General features: G+C 44.4%; 4 protein-coding genes across 7 annotated transcripts; 1 reads left to right on the plus strand and 3 right to left on the minus strand.

Moving 5' to 3' along the window:
• Position 1: 1 nt before the first annotated feature.
• On the minus strand, positions 2 to 1,668 carry LOC6558531 (heat shock 70 kDa protein 14). The gene has a single exon (XM_001984326.3). It carries the CDS (start codon positions 1,632 to 1,634, stop codon positions 87 to 89), a length of 1,548 nt encoding a protein of 515 aa, XP_001984362.1. The 5' UTR covers positions 1,635 to 1,668; the 3' UTR covers positions 2 to 86.
• A 439-nt stretch (positions 1,669 to 2,107) lies between these two features.
• LOC6557631 (rab GTPase-activating protein 1-like) lies at positions 2,108 to 8,160 on the plus strand. Its single transcript, XM_001984325.3, has 10 exons — positions 2,108 to 2,449; positions 2,508 to 2,859; positions 3,241 to 3,585; positions 3,647 to 3,830; positions 4,254 to 4,441; positions 4,508 to 5,592; positions 5,657 to 5,845; positions 5,919 to 6,638; positions 6,697 to 7,152; positions 7,669 to 8,160. Exons 2-10 carry the CDS (start codon positions 2,544 to 2,546, stop codon positions 7,843 to 7,845), a joined length of 3,660 nt encoding a protein of 1,219 aa, XP_001984361.1. The 5' UTR covers positions 2,108 to 2,449; positions 2,508 to 2,543; the 3' UTR covers positions 7,846 to 8,160.
• A 317-nt stretch (positions 8,161 to 8,477) lies between these two features.
• LOC6558611 lies at positions 8,478 to 12,594 on the minus strand. 2 transcript variants are annotated; one of them, XM_001984324.3, is made up of 6 exons: positions 12,182 to 12,590; positions 11,791 to 12,121; positions 11,290 to 11,703; positions 10,441 to 10,809; positions 9,685 to 10,374; positions 8,478 to 9,604 (listed from the first exon to the last, which is right to left on the minus strand). In XM_001984324.3, exons 1-6 carry the CDS (start codon positions 12,524 to 12,526, stop codon positions 8,712 to 8,714), a joined length of 3,042 nt encoding a protein of 1,013 aa, XP_001984360.2. In that variant the 5' UTR covers positions 12,527 to 12,590; the 3' UTR covers positions 8,478 to 8,711. The 2 variants fall into 2 exon arrangements, with proteins under 2 accessions (XP_001984360.2, XP_032590120.1); XM_032734229.2 differs by having other exon boundaries at positions 9,324 to 9,618; positions 12,182 to 12,594.
• Positions 12,595 to 12,738: 144 nt separating this feature from the next.
• LOC6558822 (isocitrate dehydrogenase [NADP] cytoplasmic) lies at positions 12,739 to 16,853 on the minus strand. 3 transcript variants are annotated; one of them, XM_032734249.1, is made up of 2 exons: positions 16,632 to 16,853; positions 12,739 to 14,221 (listed from the first exon to the last, which is right to left on the minus strand). In XM_032734249.1, exon 2 carries the CDS (start codon positions 14,219 to 14,221, stop codon positions 12,977 to 12,979), a length of 1,245 nt encoding a protein of 414 aa, XP_032590140.1. In that variant the 5' UTR covers positions 16,632 to 16,853; the 3' UTR covers positions 12,739 to 12,976. The 3 variants fall into 3 exon arrangements, with proteins under 3 accessions (XP_032590140.1, XP_001984359.1, XP_032590135.1); XM_001984323.2 differs by lacking the exon at positions 16,632 to 16,853 and adding an exon at positions 14,683 to 15,245; XM_032734244.1 differs by lacking the exon at positions 16,632 to 16,853 and adding an exon at positions 14,318 to 14,421 and having other exon boundaries at positions 12,739 to 14,251.
• Between the last annotated feature and the right edge of the window lie 1,195 nt (positions 16,854 to 18,048).

Below are 18,048 nucleotides of genomic sequence, written 5' to 3' on the forward strand. Positions count from 1 at the left end.
ATTGATTGATGCTTTTTTGAATTTATTAGATACTCGTTTATGATAAGTATTAGGCTACCAACAATAAATAGACTAAATGTTTGAGTTCACATACAACGCAGCCGCACCAGAGGCACTATGTTACCATCCTTGTCGTCCCAGTCCACCTCCACCTCCAGTTGGAACAGGCCATCGTCAATGGTGGGCGTCGTATCCGGCAGATGGGCCATTATCTCGCTCTGTCCAGTGCGCAGCTTGAATGAGGCTAAAGCGGCATCGCTGGCATCAGCCTGGCCGGACTGGGGCAGCGATACTTTGATCTTGGCCGGCAGTATGCTGCCCTTGCTGAGCACCAGTTTGGCATTGGAGTCATCGTTGCCGTGCCAAATGTACAAATCATCCTCGACGAGTACACAATCGTCGGCCTTCTGCAGCTGTGAATGCAACGGATCCAGCAGGAAAACCGCTTGCCGTGCACAGCCAATGGCAACCACCTCGTCCGTCGAGTGGCTGTTATGCAGCTTGGCATCCGGATAGCGAGCTGCCAGCGCCGACTGCAGTTTTGGTATTTGCATGGTGGCGCCCAGCAGTACAATATGATCGATGACTTTCAGCTCCGGATGTGCCTGCTGTGCACGTTCCAAACATTCGCTGAGCTGCTGTATCAGCCCGTTGATCACCGGCTGTATGAGGCTCTCGAAGCGGGCACGCGACATTTGCGCATTGAAATCGACGCCATCCATTAGGGAATCAATGTAGAGCTGCGTGGAGGGCAGCGTCGTCAGGATATGCTTGCAATTAGCGGCGGCAGTGCGGATTTTGGCCAGCGAACGACGTGACTCGTGCGGATCCAGTTTGTACTTGCGCTTGAACTCCTCGCAGATGAACTGCACTAGAGCCTCGGTAAACTGCTTCCCACCAATGGGAAACGGTCCATATTTAGCCAGCTCAATTAGGTAGCCATTCTCAACGGCATACAGAACAAAATCGCTGTACAGACCGCCACATTTGATGGTCAGCACGTGCTGACGATCCAACGACTGTTCCAGCTGCTCCTCGGCGATTTTATAGCAGAGCACCGCGGCTGTATGCTCGGCAATGATCTGTGCCACCTGAAAGCCAGCGTCCTTGGCAGCGTCCGAAAGTAACTTTACCGATTGCGGTGGATAATAGCTGGGTATAGAGAGCACCGCCATCGGCGCCTGATCGCTGGCCGTGTGATATTGTCGCGCCAGTTCCAGTTCAGCGCGAAGCAGTTCAACAGTTACTTGAAATGCGCTCATCTCTTTCGTTACTACAATATCGTCTTGATCCTCACGATCGGCTGGCTTTGTGTGCTCCATGCGGAACACGAACGACTCCTTGTCATATTCACACGGCACCTCCTTCAGGGCACTCGTCAGTTTGTCCTCGGTAATTTCAGACTTTGATTGCAGCAGCTGAAAACTGTGAGCCACCGCTTGCTTGGGTCGTGTGGCCATCTTTTGTTTCGCCGTAAGGCCGCATTCCGTTTCGGAGTCACCGTTCCACAGCAAACACGCTTGCGAGACGCGATCGCCCTGCTTGTTGGCGATGACTTCGGCCTTGCCATCGGCCCTTACGTAAGCGATGCACAGTGTGCTGTTACCAATTTTAATGCCAAAACGCGGCCACATCTCGCTTCAGTTTACAATTTAGTCTGACAAGATAGCAATTTAGTTAAAAATTAAATATATATATTACAAATGAAATGCAGCACGCGCACGTTTTTTGTCAGACAGCGCGGTAATACTATCGCCAATATCGATAGCTATCAGTGTTATTAGTGTTGTGTAAGTCTCACAATCGTGCTGCACAGTGCTGTGTAGATTTTTTTATGGATCGCAAGTATGTAGGTCTTGATGTTATGATGTGTTATGCATTCCAGTTGAACACATAATATTAAAAATCTCTCCATCAATTCTATCTACTATAAAATTTGAATTTAAATCTTCAAATAATTTATTCGTTGTTCGTTGTTATTTGGAATATTAAAAATCCTTCAGTTGTTATCCTTCACATATTGTGGATTATAAGTTAAGTTCATGTGTGTGTTATCTACCAACACTTATTCTAGCGTACGCTTACCAGCACGGGAAAAATATGTAAACAAAAATCTATACATAGTACCGTAAAGGAAAAGAGGCAAACTATTGACCCCAAATACGACGGCATTTACGACATTAGCACCACCCTACAAACTGTGGTTTTTGTGTCAAGCAAACAACACACACATACTTTCTTACATATGCAGCGCAATTGACGCCCCCCAAACCGACCACCAGCTGAAACGTTCCGATTCGTCATCGATTTGAGGCAAAAGCCAAACAATGGAGTGGAGGTGCAATGAAAATTAAAACAGAACTCTTAATTGAAAATTGAATACAAATCGAAATTCGTCTTGCTTAACTGCACGAATATGCGCATTTCGTAAGCAACGCGAAAATTATCAGTAAATATAAAAATTCGTTGCTGTTTAAACAATAATAATAAAAAAAACAACCTTGAAGATATACGCACACTCACACACATACACCCACTACATAATGGATGATAATCTGAGCACAAAATCCTCGGAGTCTTCGATTACAACCAGTGGCGAATACGAGATTGTGACCGATAGTAATGTGGCAACACCTTTGGAACAGGTGGCTCTACCATCGCCTGCCACCGCCACAGTTGTCGCAAAAGTCTCAGAATCGTTGAGTGCACTTACTTTGTCCCCGGATGGAGTTGGCGGGGATCGTTCGCCCACTCTTGACATGGCGCACAATCGCAATCTGAGCGACATTCAGCACGAGATGACGGATGCCTTGCGCGACCTGGAACTCGAGCGGAGTGCCCTGGCCGCCGCCAATGTTGGTGAGTGCGAGACACAGAACTAAACTAATTGAATAACTGACTGTGAACAATAAAAGTTGAATGTGCGCCGCAGTCAGTTGTTATTTACCAGGCACCAGCTGAGCACACACAAACGTTGCGTAGCTTCCAAAATTGGGTTACTTGCGCCCTCTTTTGTAAGCCCCTTTAAGTAAGCCGAATGCGCAATCTTATCGGGGCAGGAGCTGCATACCTACCTACATATATAGAATTCAATTGAATATCAATTCATGCTGTCATGGCAACAAATACAAATAAACAAAACATACAAATTAAGCTACCAATAAAAAAGAAACAAGTATCGTATATCGATATTTCCATCAATAGAGCACTCTGTCATAAATGCCAATTAACATTTTGCAGCTGCAGCTGATAAGACGCGTCACCATCAGCAACAACAGCAACAACAGCCACAACTGCAACAACAACAGCAAACGCGATCCCAACATCCACAGCAGAAATCATTGACTTTGCCATTAGCTGGTCGCAAAACACAAACGGAAGCCGGTGGCGATACTGAGATGCGTTTCAAAATCAACTTATTCTCGCCAAACAAAGTCGGCGATGATTCGGAGGATGCCTCCAACTCGGAGCACAATCGTGTGGGTCAATCTGTATTCTATGATTGCATCGATGCCAGTCCGGCGTGCATTGAAGAGAAACAGGATGCCATGAAACCCGATAAATGCGATACCACAGATGAAGAGGGTAAGATGTCCATTAATCAATTCAAATTCTTGTGCAAATTTCTAAACTTTATCTTTCCCAGTTTCCGAGATCGATCAGGGCTGCACTATCTTTGCTGGTGTGACCTATTTGGGCGCTGCTAATATCAATGTACCCAAATCCGAGGCGGATGTGTATAGCATCATGAACGAACTTAACAGCGGCTCCAAATCGGTGGGCCTCAAGATTACCGTCAGCATTCCCAATTGTTCCGATGGTCTAGTCGTGTAAGTATTGCGATTGAGAGAATAATGTATATCAACATCTATGAGCAAACACGTGCTCTGCAGCAATCAGTATGCCAGTTGCATGCTAAGCCGGATTATACATTATGTCAATGTGACGCATCAAAAGCTGGGCACACTATAACCCAATCTACGTGACTCATAATACAGAGATTGCTTAGGACTTGAAAACAACTGCATCTAAAATTTTGCACAAATTATTCTCTGTTTATGATAAGCAATATAAGAATTTTCGAACATAAAACATTCCAAGGCGATGTGAAATTATCTTTGGAAACTTATATTGAAAATGTAGTGAGTTAATAATTTGATTTTTTATGTATAAAAATAATTAGAATGACCCTTGACCTGTGATTCAATCTGACATCATATTTAAATTAATTACTGCTTTTGTTTATTTTACAGTCTGCACGATGCGGAGAGCAATACGATTATTGCCTCATATGAAATATCGAGCATTATATTGTACTATCGGGGCCCCGTTGATACCAGTGAGAATGGATGCTTTGCGTTCACGTGGCTGCACGGAGATGCGCTGTTCCAATGCCATGTATTCCGTTGCCATATTCCCGAAGCAGTGAATCAAGTGAGCGGTAAGTGTGTGCCTCGATTGTCAACCGCAAACTGAAGCATATTTAAAATTACCTTGCTTGCTGCAGCGTGCTTCCAGAAGGCATTCCAAACGTATGCGCCCAGCATGAGCTGCAGTCTCACTTCAGCTGTTGATATGGCCAATTCGGTGACATCCGACGTAAGCGGCAATCCGCTGAATACCGCTGGCTATGAGTTCATTGTATCGCTGGAGATACGCGAAAAGTTGGCAAACAATACGTATGCGGTTGTGCCACGGGACCGTGGCTGCTTCAAGCTGCGTGCCAATACGGACAAGCGGGTGTGCATTACCGTCAAGCAGACGCCATCAAATGTACTCCAGCCACTGTATATTGAACGCTGCTTTGGCGTACTCGTTGCACCCGGCAAGCTCGTTGTACAGAAGGATATGCATCTCATAGATTTGATCAAAATGGGCTATGTGCCCGCCACCCAGGGCACTGCTGGCATTGAGCCGGATTCAAGCAGCGCCTGTCTTAGTGCGTATGCAATAAGCGCCCAGTGGGAGTCGCAGGAGAAAGCCTTCGAACAACTGAATCAAGAAACGTCCAAAACCAATCTTACTGTTGCCGTCGACATTGTGATTCGCGGCATACAGGAACCTGTGCGCTTCGTCATTGAGACACCTGTGACCATTCAGTCGGAGGGATCATTCAGAGATCACTTCATGTCAAAGAGGCCGATGACATTGCGCTTCTATTTGCATCTGAAGCGCACCGATGAACTCAACTGGAAGGTGAACAGCATTGATCCCTCCGAGGAGATTAACGAGCAGCAAAGCGGACAGCAGGGATCCTCCCTAATTAAACTGGGCATTAATAATCTATCGCGGATTGTGCGCAGCTCGTCCATTGCCTCCATTGAGGATGATTACCCCTCAGACTACAGCAGCGATGGCGATGAGCCGTTGCTCAGCGGTACCGGTGAAGTCTCCAAGGATTGCTCGCAGGACACACTCAATGAATGGGATCCCATTGTGCGCGAATGGGATAGTGAGAAGCGGCCCAAAAACCTCGCCGCCCTAGTGCGTCTAGGTGTGCCAGAGGCGCTGCGCGGAAATATTTGGCAGAAGTTGGCCAATGTGGAGCGCAAGGTTGAAATGAATGACATGTACAAGGTTCTTATTACCAAGGTAAAGAGTAATAAATCTTATCGTTGTGCTTCGCTTGTTAATTATAGTCATGTTTATGGTACAGGAAACCAAATGCGAGACAGTTATTCAGCGTGACATACATCGCACCTTTCCGGCGCACCAATGCTTCAAGGAGACAGGCGGCTCTGGTCAGGATGCTCTCTTCAAAGTATCCAAAGCATATGCCGTCCACGATAGCGAGGTCGGCTATTGCCAGGGCCTCAGTTTCATAGCAGCCAGCCTGCTTTTGCATGTGAGTAAAAGGTTTTGATTTTAAAAGTGAGTTTCTATATAAATTTGCCTTTAATACATATATTTTTCAATAGATGCCCGAGGAGGATGCTTTCTGTGTGCTCGTTTCTCTGATGTACGACTACGGACTGCGTGATCTCTACAAGAGTGGCTTTGAGGTGCTCTACTTGCGCCTCTATCAGCTGGAGCGTCTCATAAAGGATCAGTTGCCACGGCTGCATGAACATTTCACAGCCTGTGGCATTGAGACGCACATGTATGCTTCGCAGTGGTTCCTCACACTCTACACGGCACGTTTTCCGCTCTGCTTCGTATTCCATGTGCTCGACGTATTCCTGCTGGACGGTTTGCCAGTGCTCTTTCAGGTAGCGTTGACATTGCTGTCGATCTGTGAGTCAGATTTGCGTCAACTGGATTTCGAGGGCATACTCAAGTATTTTCGGGTGACTCTGCCCAAGAAGTGCCGCAGTTCCAACAAGGCGCTTAAGGTTATGAAACAGGCGTGTGAGCGCAAAATCAAGAAGCTGAAGCAGTACGAAGAGGAGTTTCTACTCAAGAAACAGCACAAGGAGCGCCTGGATAAGGAGGCGAAAATCTATGAGAGTCGCTTTGGGGAGGAGCGACGCAAACTTCAGTCAGAGATTGACTCGCTCATGCAGCAGCTGACCATTGCCAATGAGCGGGCCGTGGATAAGGAAAAGAAGCACACAGGCATCATACAGGAATACAAACAGATCATTCAGCGGCATGAGCAGGGAATGAACTCGCTCAACGAAACATTGGGCAAGGTTATGGTAAGTTAGTCAAATGAATGTAGTTGTGAATCTTTGATAATCTGTGTTACCCTTGCAGCAAACGGTTTCCAAGTGCTCGCACTGCTTGCAGCAGATCGAAGTGGGCAATGACAATGCCAAGCAGGAGCAGCTGGACACAGCCAAAAGGCATTCGCATCCACTGCGCAATGCGAATAAGATGCCACTGGGTCCATTGGATCCACTCAATATCGCCTCGCAGCGCATACGCGAACTGGAGCTGGAGCTTGCGCAGGCCAAGTTGGCTCAAGTTGAAGCCGAGTGCAAGAATCAGGACTTGAATCATCAGCTCAACAATACACTCAGTGAGCTGCAGTCCAATCGTAACAGCTGGCAGCCGTGGCTTTCCAAGACCTTCAATTCGCTACAGGAGAAGGTGACTACACGTGGCGGAGGTGGCACACATCGCGGTGATCATCCCGTTCCCACATTCCAGTCGTACATGGGCCAGGCACCAGCCACAGTCAGTGAGGCGAGTTCGCCCAGCGCCAATCAGGTAACCTGATCTGATTCCAAACGCGCAGAAAATTGAAATATGACCTGACAAGCGTAGAAGCGTCAAATAGTTTTTTAAGTTTCTCCCAGCATATTATTATCTTTATTATATTAATATGGTTAATACTATTTTTTTAAGTTTTGAAGTTTGAAGTATAATATATTGATTTGTTTCTCATAAGTTTGCAATGGCTTTAAATGAATGTTGTATCAAATACAACAATTTAGCAGCCTGCATTGCCATTATTTTCATATTTCATTTTCCATGCACTATCATCAAACTGTTTAATCATGCCTATTTATTTGCAACACACATATACTATGAAGAATTTATATTTTTATACATATGCATATGTATTCAGTTGATTTATAAACTATCTACATACATTGACCTTAACTGCTGTTTACCTGATTGAGTTTGTTTGTTTATTGATTAGTTGATTTATTCCTGACCATTTATTGCTGCTGCAAATAAAACTTTATATACATAAATGAAATACTTTTCCCCCTTTCTTAGGAGTACAAAACATTTGCATTTGCATCTGTTGGCGGCTCCCCCAAATTGCCGACTAAATTTCAGGCCACCAAGCTGCGGAACAGCATCGATAGTTTGCGTAATATTGTTGTCCCGCTGGAGACGGGCAAATCGCTGCTCGCCGAGAATCTCAAACATCAACTGCAATCGCAGCCATAGATACACATATAGATATCAATATCTATCTATATGTATATGTAGAACGATCTGGCTAGCAGACAGTCCTACGCCTTTGGTATTATGTATCGTATTCGTCTATATTTATATACAGTATATACAAATATAGTCTACACACACACGTATATGTACTTAAATAATATGCATTCCTTGGTTTCTATAATGAACATTTTTTGTTTACTTTTGCACCTAAACGCACCTAGGCTTGTCCAACTGTAAGTTGCCTGTGCATACAGTTTGGCATACACTGCATAAGCCCAAAAGAAAAAACGCTAAAAACTTATACAATAAACATATACATACTATATATATAAAATATCAAAGAATTGCAACAAACTGTGTAAACTTTTATTTAGCTTGGTTAACGTTTATAACTTTTATATATATAATTACAGTACTAGGAAATTGCAGATCACTGGGAAATTATATATTTTCAATCTTTTAGGCGTCTTAAAGCTAATTTTAATTTTGTTCTGAGAACTTTATTATTATTATAATTCTGCTAAATCGCTTTTGAATAAAGAATATCAGCGAAGCCTACAAAAATTTGTCCATAGTAACTACTAAATTGAACATATTTTATATTACAATCATTAATATTATTTGTTTTTTTGTATCTGTATAGAAAATAGTTATTAGAGACAAACAAAATATGAAATCATATTTTACTACGGACTACTTTTTGTGGGATTTTCGTAAATTCGATATTCAAATAGAATTTAAATGATATTCGCAAATTAAAAAAATACCTTTATAAATACGAATTAAGACCAGCTCCTGAACAGCATCACACCAGGCATAATACTATCGTTCCAATAAAATTCCACTCCCCTCATCTCATCGGCACCTCATATAAAAAACAATCGCTGCATTGTTTTCGCCTCCACATCCGAATCCCTCTGCATGCCAGCATAGATCAGCAGATCCGCCGAAGAGCTGCGCTGCCTGAGGCGTCTTCTGCCCCCGCTGCCCACTCGAGAACTACTAAAGGAGCGACTCCTGACGCGATGCCGCTTGGGACGCTGGGAAACAGTGCCAAAGCAGGATACCTGCTGCTCCGCCTCGCTGTCATTGTGCGTCGCAATCAGCTCCTGCTGCGAGAGTGTCATCTCTGATTGCAACGTGCTGTCGGAGCACTCGAGATCATTGGTTGGCGTTTGGCATTCACTTGGCTCAGCTGCGGCGAGTCGAGCACGCTTCCCCACGCTGTAGCTGGAGGGATCTCTGGAGAGTTCGGAGCCAAAGTTGCTGCTGCTGCGCTCATGCGGCAAATTGGTGCCATAACTGAGGAAATCCGGATACGGCAAATGCAGCTCATGGGCACTGAATGCCTCCGGCGAGGAGAAAGTGTGACGCAATCGCTGCACGCGACATCGCTGTCCATGCGGCGAGTGCTGTTGCACCAGCAGCCAGGAACGCTTCAGATACGTATGCTCGGTGCAGTTGCTGATGAGGCTCTGGTTATGCACTGGCGCCGGCGTGCTGCTGACCAGGCTGCCAGATGTGTTGCTGCTGCTCTTGGGCAGTCCTAGAGTGAGTGATATATTGAGTGAATTGTCGCGAAAGGCGTCGGTGCAGTCGTCCGCCGTGCTGCCAGGCGTCTGCGGCTGTGCCGCTCCAGCGGCAGCGGATAGTTCACGCCCAGCGGAAAACGTTGCCGGGCACGCTGAAAGCCCCACGGTGCTGCCGGTGCTGCCATCGCCTGGGAGCGCTGTTGCCTTCCCAGACGCGCTTGCAGCGCCTGCAAATGAGATTCTGTGGGTAAATTAGCAAGTGCAGGGGGTGGGCAGGAGTGAAGGAGATTGGCAAAAGCAACCTTACCACATATGGCAGTGGCCAGCAGCATTCGTTGCGCCGCATCCTGTGAGGTATCCGTGGAGGCCACGGCTCGCGTCATTGCTGCCGCCGAGGTGCTGGGCTGTTCCTGATCCAGGCTACAGCTGCGATGCAGCGGCACCATCGATTGCATGGTGCAGTTGCTCGGCGCACGACTGCAGGTACGATCACGATCCCGTTCCCTTTGCCGCTGACGCTGTCGACGCTGGCGACGCGGTTCGCGCAGCTCCTGCTGCATGCCCACCTTGATGACCTCCTCGTAGTCGGGCGGCGCCTCATAGCTGGGCGGCTCGTCCGGTGTGCGCTCCTCATCCTGCCGGTCCAGCAACTCACTGATCGTCTGCAAGTGACTCTGGAGTTCACGTTGATGGCGCGCCCGGACGCCCATGCGATAGAGTATGACCATCCAGCCGGAGAGGACGCCAAAGATGCCCAGGGTGCTGATGATAAAGATGCCCGTGGCTGTCTTCAGATCCGGATACTGATCGATCTTGGGAAAGTAATAGTTGGGCTTGTGGGAATACCAGCGACGATCGTGATGCAAGTGCGCCCAATCCTCCTCGCAGGAATCGGGTTCATCGCTGCCATCGCCACAATGATCGAAGCCATCACAATGCAGTCTGATGGAGATGCAATGATTGTTCCCACACAGAAACTCCGAACCGATATAGCAATCTGTGAAAGAGATCACCACTCAGCACTCACCTATCCAGGGGATTAAGACAAACTCAAAGTACTCACTCAAATAGTTGAAGACGCTATACACAATGGCCAGTTTGGAGGACATGCCAAATACTCCACGCAGTCGTATATAGTAACCAGTTAGGATGGGCGCAATATGATTCTCCTTGCTGAGACCGTTATGCGGCCACATCACATTCTCAATCTCCGATGACTCCGAGGTGGTGCCCTGCCTAATTGTCAGCTCCGAACGGGCTGCCATTCCATAAAAGTCATCCACACGCAGCGAGATGTGCGTCTTCATCATCATATAGTTATTACCCGGCTTAATAATCCAGATGCAGTCAAACAGTCGCACATCTGTGGCATTCTCAATCATGTTCATCATGGTGATGGCACCACCAGGTCCAGTCACCATGCCGCCGCAGTCTGCAAAGGGAATAGGATAGAAACCTCGTAAACAAATATGAAATTATTTCTACTCATTACCTATTTTTCTTACTTTTAATTGTATATAAGTCTTTTCAAAATATAATTCCTTACTTTAAACTACCCTTAAAGTTATGCCTTGTCAAACAAGAAACTTTCCCCATCTAATATTATTAATATTTATAAACAAATCTCAGTTCCCGGTGCTCTGCTTTAGTTATATATTCAGATTATTAGCCGCTCTTATGGCATCTGGCTATGTAAGTCCCACTTATCACCTGGCTCAACAATATCGATTGCGTTACCAAACTAGACCATGCCAACAAAAAGTCGCCTGTTTCTCACTTATGTTTTTACTTTGGTGTTTGTCGTGACATTGAAATTTATACAACGACCAACCCCACACCCACCACCCCCACAGTTTGAGCCCGTCAATCAATATGACAATTGCAGACCCTCAAGTGACCCACCCCCACTTACCCGTGTAGGGTACTCGTTCGTCCTTTAGCTGCTTGGAGGAGACAAAGCTAACCTCGGCGCGAAAGCCAACACCCGAAACGGAATTGCCGCGGAACTGCAGCAACAGCGATTTACCACTGCTTACAGTTATGGGCGGACGAAAGTGTTCCCCCGTGTAGGAGTCGAGCATCTGGCCATTCGAGTCGAAGATCTCCAGCGTTGAGGCCAGACCCAGCTGAAAATCTGTGAAGTCCAGCCGCACCTGACAATTGTCCGCCTCGCAGGTGAGTATGTGCTCGATGGCATAATCCCTTGGATAGGCCATGGGAAAATAGGGCGTCGATATAATCTGTGGCATGTACTTAACATTGACACTGCCACTGCCACTGCCCACAATGGACTGCTTTGGTGAACCGCTGACAATTTTGACATTGCCTGTGGATAGAATTTGATATTAATTTGAACATGGAATTATATTGAGTTGTTAAATTTTGAGTTCTTTAATTTCTTTATTCATCTTACGCTCCGAGAAGTACTGCAGCGAGAAGACATGTGCATTGGTGGCCCTGTAGAAGAATTTAAGCTGTAAGGTTCTTGTCTTGCTGCGAAAGACTTTGCCATCGCCACAGAACTCCTGACCCGATATGGTCGTATCGTACGGCGGCTCCGAGAACTGTATGTGCTCGCAGGGACACATGTTGGACTTGCCGCCCGTGTTGCTGCAACTCTTCGAGAAGTTGGCGTGCGTGAAGGTCACACGGATGACGCATTCGGCACAGGTGACCAGCTCCAGATTGCACTGATACCACGCATCCCCGGCGGCCAGTTCGTTCTTGAGCAACAATGGCGAACTCTGCGTAGCATTGGCATTATAAGGAAAAGGGAAATAGGAAATCCTTGTGGATGCACTCACTCGATATGCTGTGGTGCTGACATTCCGAGCATGCAGCTCGCCACGTTCGCCCAGCTCCAGAAAGTGTCGCCTGCCATTCCAGTGATTGCAAATGTCCAGATCCCGATAGCTATTCGCTGGATATGCCTCGCCAGGCCAACTGATTAGCGCCAGCACATAGGCCACAAAGTAGCCATAGCCCACCGCTTTGGCCAACATTGCACGTTGCTCCCGACCTGTCTGTCCGACTGTCCGTCTTAATTGTTGGACGGATGCGTTGTCCACGAGTGTTGACTCAAGACTGCCACAAATCCAATAAGCTGTGCAGCTCAAGAGCTCGTTGCAGAAGCCGCACAAGTGACCCATTTACATTTACATACTATATAACAAAATCGACGAGCAACGTTTTCTGGGTGGGCGTCAGGTTAAAGACCTCGTTTAGACCAATAAACTAGTCTCACGGAAATTAAAATTCCAAAAAAAAATGTATAAAAATAATTAAAATCCTCAATTAAGACGCATTCCCATATTAACTTGTAACCTGCAAGTTGCACAGAATAAATTGAATCCAAATGAAATTTTGGCGGTACAAAAATATGTTTATTTAAAAAAATTTCTGTTTAAAATTTGACGAGGGATTGGGGGGTGGTAAACACATTTCAAGACGCTGTGATGAATGGGGTCTCGCAGAGACAATGAACATGGAAACGAATAGAAACGAACCAAAAGAGTATGAGCTTCTTTCAGATGTACACGATGCACACACGTCACATTTACACATATACATATATATAAAGGACAAGACAAATCGGGTACTTAAATATGCGAGGACCTGGCGAGAGCGGTTTGCAGGTTCTTGGCCAGTGTGTCCATGAACTCGAAGGTCTCCTGATAGTCCTTGCGCTCGACGGCAGCCATGCTGCCCTTGATGCAAATGGCCAGATCCTTGGTCATGGCACCACCCTCGATGGTATCGATGCACACCTGTTCGAGCGTCTCGGCGAACTGCTTCAGAGGCTCATTGTTGTCCAGCTTGGCGCGATGGAGCAGACCGCGGGTCCAGGCAAAGATCGAGGCAATCGGATTGGTCGACGTCTCCTTGCCCAGCTGATATTGACGATAGTGACGCGTCACAGTGCCGTGAGCAGCCTCAGCCTCAACGGTCTTGCCATCGGGGCAAAGGAGCACGGAGGTCATCAGGCCCAATGAGCCGTATCCCTGGGCAACGGAATCAGATTGCACATCGCCATCGTAGTTCTTGCAGGCCCAGACAAAGCCACCCTCGGATTTCATGCAATAGGCGACCATATCATCGATCAGACGATGCTCATACCAAATGCCAGCGGCCTCATACTGCTTCTTGTACTCCTTGCCGTAGATATCCTCAAAGATGTCCTTGAAGCGACCATCGTAACGCTTGAGAATCGTATTCTTGGTGCTCATGTACAGGGGCATCTTACGCTCCAGAGCATACTTGAAGGATGCGTGGGCAAAGTCCACAATGGAATCATCCGTGTTGTACATGCCGAGGGCGATACCGGGACCCTTGAAGTCATTGATCACCTCCTCGATGACCTCACCATTGTTGCCCTTCCAGGTGAGCGTCAGCTTGCCGGGACCGGGTACCACATAATCGACAGCCTTGTATTGATCGGCATTGGCGTGACGTCCAATGACGATCGGTTTCTCCCAGCCGGTCACAAGCCGGGGCACATTCTTGCAAATGATTGCCTCACGGAAGACGGTGCCGCCGAGTATGTTGCGAATGGTGCCGTTCGGTGACTTCCACATCTTCTTCAGCTTGAACTCCTCCACACGCTTCTCATCGGGTGTAATCGTGGCACACTTGATGCCCACACTGTACTTCTTAATAGCCTCGGAACAGTCGATGGTCACCTGGTCCTCGGTCTTGTCGCGATGCTCGATACCCAGATCGAATGTGTGCAGCTCGATGTCCAGGAAGGGCAAGATCAACTTATCCTTGATCGATTGCCAGATGATGCGAGTCATCTCATCTCCGAGCACATCGACAACGGGTCCAGCGCGTATCTTTTGGGCCATCTGTGCGGGAGAGCAAACCACAAGTGGACGCTGAGTGTTAGAACAGTGTTATATATACACATATATGGTGGTATAATGATTAAATGTAGACGTCACCTCATTGATTGAATTCATTTTGTTAATATTATTTACTATCTTTGCCTGGAAACACAATAATTTTCAAATGACTGAAACAAAGCTCATAGCAGCAGAGCTGAAAGTGAACTTTGTTCCGATTAATGTAAAAACATGAATAACTAACTAAGCTACTCTGTTTCGACTTTTCCTAGCTGCTAATCTTTATACGACTTTTCCTAGCTGCTAATCTTTATACGCTTGAGATGTTAGTAAGCAAATTTCATGAATGAAACTGAAACAATAAAAGTAAAACAAAAGAACATTAATTAAGCGAAAGCTGAACTAAAATTGCCAATATACCCCTCTGACCGTTTGCAAGCAGAGTATTAAGGAAAACAACATACCGCTGCACAAACACCGAAATTTGATTTGAACGGGGCGCGCAGAAACAAAGTCTGTGGCTGGCTGGCCATTTTGAGGGTGCGGCGTAGGGCAAACATTTTCCAATTGTCACTTGAATGATGAAGAATGGATGTTGCTCACATTCGCTGCCCAGCACAAACCGACACTCTGAAGGAACCGTAGAAAAACAAACGTGTTGTGCACGATGCGCTTGTCGCTGCGTAACTGATAACAGTTAATTGCGAACACCGTTACTCAGCTATTAATCTTGAGTGTACTGGTTACAAATCCGTTGCGCAATCGCTGTTATCACATTTTTTATACAATAGAATTTAGTCGCGTTATCAGAAAAGATTTAATGTATGTGCTTTAATTCGCCCTCTCTCTGTCAATTTGGTTTGCAACGAGTGCAACTCACTAATAACACTTATTGTAAAACATAGAACAGAGAACAGAGAAAAACAAGTATGCCTCAAGCTTATAATCGTTATCGCATTTGCCGGCCGCACAGCAAAGTGAATGTCAATCAACTTTTTATTACACTATATCTCTCTATCTCTATCTCTATCTCACTCTCACTAGGTTGGCTTCTGAACTTTTTCATTTTTCTCTTTCGCTTGTTAAAGTGATTTTTTTATGACAAGTTCATGGCCACACTTATTTAAAGCAAAGTTGATGGCAGGGACGATCAGTATCGATAACGATAGCTGACACTTTGACATTGGGAGCGGTGCTGCATAATTTTGAATTTTGAATCTGCCGCCAAATGGTCTAGACAATTTGACAATGATTGAGATGAATACTTATCAGCTAATTGAAATATTGCATAACTTTTAGCATCCAGCTAGCTTATATAAAAGAAACGTGCTAATTGATAATGAGCTAGCTTTCTATATTTGTCGACTTTCAAAATAGTTTAACCATTTGTTAACATGAATCTTCGCTATAGTCTAATAAGCCTGATACCTGAATTCAATATTTGCAAATCAGCTCATCTGCATGCAAAGTGGCGTGATTTCGGTTATTAAAAATCACGCCATAACCATTTGGAGATGCGCCGACAAATTGTAGAGAACAAAACTGCCCAACAAAGTCTGTCTGCGCTTTCACCGAATGTATTTTTTTCTAACAATAGCTTAAGTTGAGTTTATATACATTTTGTACACTATCAGCAAGAAAAAGAGATATTCACGTTTACTGATAAGATTTGGCATTTGTCGTACGTGCTAATATTACAATGAAATCGACGACCATTCAGAATTTCTCGAACAATCTAATGTGCAATTAAATAATGACAATGCATATGTTAAAGTCAAGCCTAAACTTTGAACGCAACCGAATAAACAATTTGAGGCACAGGTTGCTAAGCCTATACAAGTGGGGACGTGTAAATTATTCTCTCTCTCCCTATTTATCTACTCTCATTCTTTCGCTCTGTCTTTCTCTCATCATCTCTGATTTACCGGCCATACAAAAACCGGCTGTGAAGAAAAAAACAAAATAAACAACCAGATAAATTGCAATGTATGAATATGTATGAGTGTGTTAGCATAGACACATGCTATGTAGACACACACACACACACAACGTACAAAAACAAACATGAGTTGTAGACTTTGCTGCATGTGTATTTGTATGCTGGCGAAAGTTCAACTCAAAAACGAACAAAAAAAGTGTAGGCAACAAAAAATAAATGGAATTCTAGAGGTTATTCAAAGCTTAAACAAACGCGAATTATTCATTTAAGTACACCTCCCAATTTGAATTGAAAGCTACTTATACAGAAATACATATATATATATATGTATATATATATATTTCAATTTGCAATTCTTGCAATTCAGCATTAAAAGTGTGTTGAGATATTATTATCTTAAGCGATATTATCTATGATTGACATCCTAATTGGCATTAAATATACAGCTTTTATATAATTATTCAATGCGCTCACCTTTTTAGAAGTTTAAATTCAATTGCCGGTTGTTAAAGCGAACACTCGATTTCTTTTTTGATTTTCTGTAGACGGCAAGATGGCGAACCACTCCCAATCAGACACTGCGTAGAACTGATTTGAAACGAAAACAATGGAGGGAAGAAATGGTCTGACTGTGTGCGCGTGTATAAAGATAAGCCGCTAGATAAATACAAGTTCGGCGAGCAGCTGTTTGGTGCTGCTCGAAAGCTTTAACAATATGCCAGCTCTGCGCGCCATAAGCTTTTGGTGTGGAGCTGTGCCGTTGAGTCTTGCAGCAGTCAGCTTTTAGTGTGCAGTCCAAGCAAATTGCCAAAACCTTATTTTTGTTTTGAATTCAAGTTTTTGACGGTTAAATAAGTGAGGCTTGAATAGGTTCGTAGGGATTTTGATCTTTGAAATGTGTGTTAAGAAATTAAAGTTAACGTATATAAGTTAAAATAGATTTCTCATATAAGATCAAAGGTCTTATAAGATGAAAGATTTAGATAGTGCAGCTTAAGAGCCTCGTGCAGACACTCTTTTAGAAAAATTGGACTTTTTACGAACTTTTTATATTGATTTGTCAAAATTTACTCTTAAAAGTGAAATGTGAAATAAAAAGGAACCAAAAATTAATACGCAAATAAAAATGAATACATTGTTTGAAGTCAAAAGAGTTTTTTATTGCATTTTTAATGTGCGAAAGTGAAGATTCATGTCTGTAGTTAAGGCGCATAAAAAACCTCATAAACATAATACAAATGTGTTAAAGAGTATTTGCATACATTATGCTATTTATGCTATCAAAATCAAATAAATTCTGCAATGCGGTATATTCTTTTCATAAATAAACACACATATGCTAATGCATATTATTAGCATATGCCATCGATTATTATCGGACGACAAAGGAAATAAGCAACAACAACAAAATATAACACAATAAAGTATGGCCGAACTTGTCTAATTGGTAGCACAGCATGTGCCGCTTTCTTTTGTAAAATTAGATAATTGCTAAACGAAAAAGAAAGAAAAAAACAACTTGTTATATAATCTAATTATAACCAGCTTTAATCGAGCCACAAACCACTGCATTAAATAACAATTTAAAATAAGAAATTCAAGTTATTGTACTTTACGCGCGTGCCGGCGAAACTCTTTTTTTTTTGGTTTTTTTTTACCAAGAGTGACAATTTGACAAGCGTGGAGCAGCTTGAACAAGTTGCCTCCATTAGCCATGCCAATGAACGTGAAACGAGTGTGTGGCAGTAGTTGTAAAGTACACATGCATCTAAAAACCCATAAAAATGCGTGCCATGTTTCTACAAGCATTTCTTTAATGCTATTTGTTAATTTGATTGTTATGTAAAAAAAAAAAATCGACGAACAGAAGCGACTCTGGGCCAAAACTAAA

This window comes from Drosophila grimshawi, unplaced genomic scaffold, assembly GCF_018153295.1.
Source record: "Drosophila grimshawi isolate 15287-2541.00 unplaced genomic scaffold, ASM1815329v1 contig_44, whole genome shotgun sequence".
Lineage (NCBI taxonomy): Eukaryota > Metazoa > Arthropoda > Insecta > Diptera > Drosophilidae > Drosophila > Drosophila grimshawi.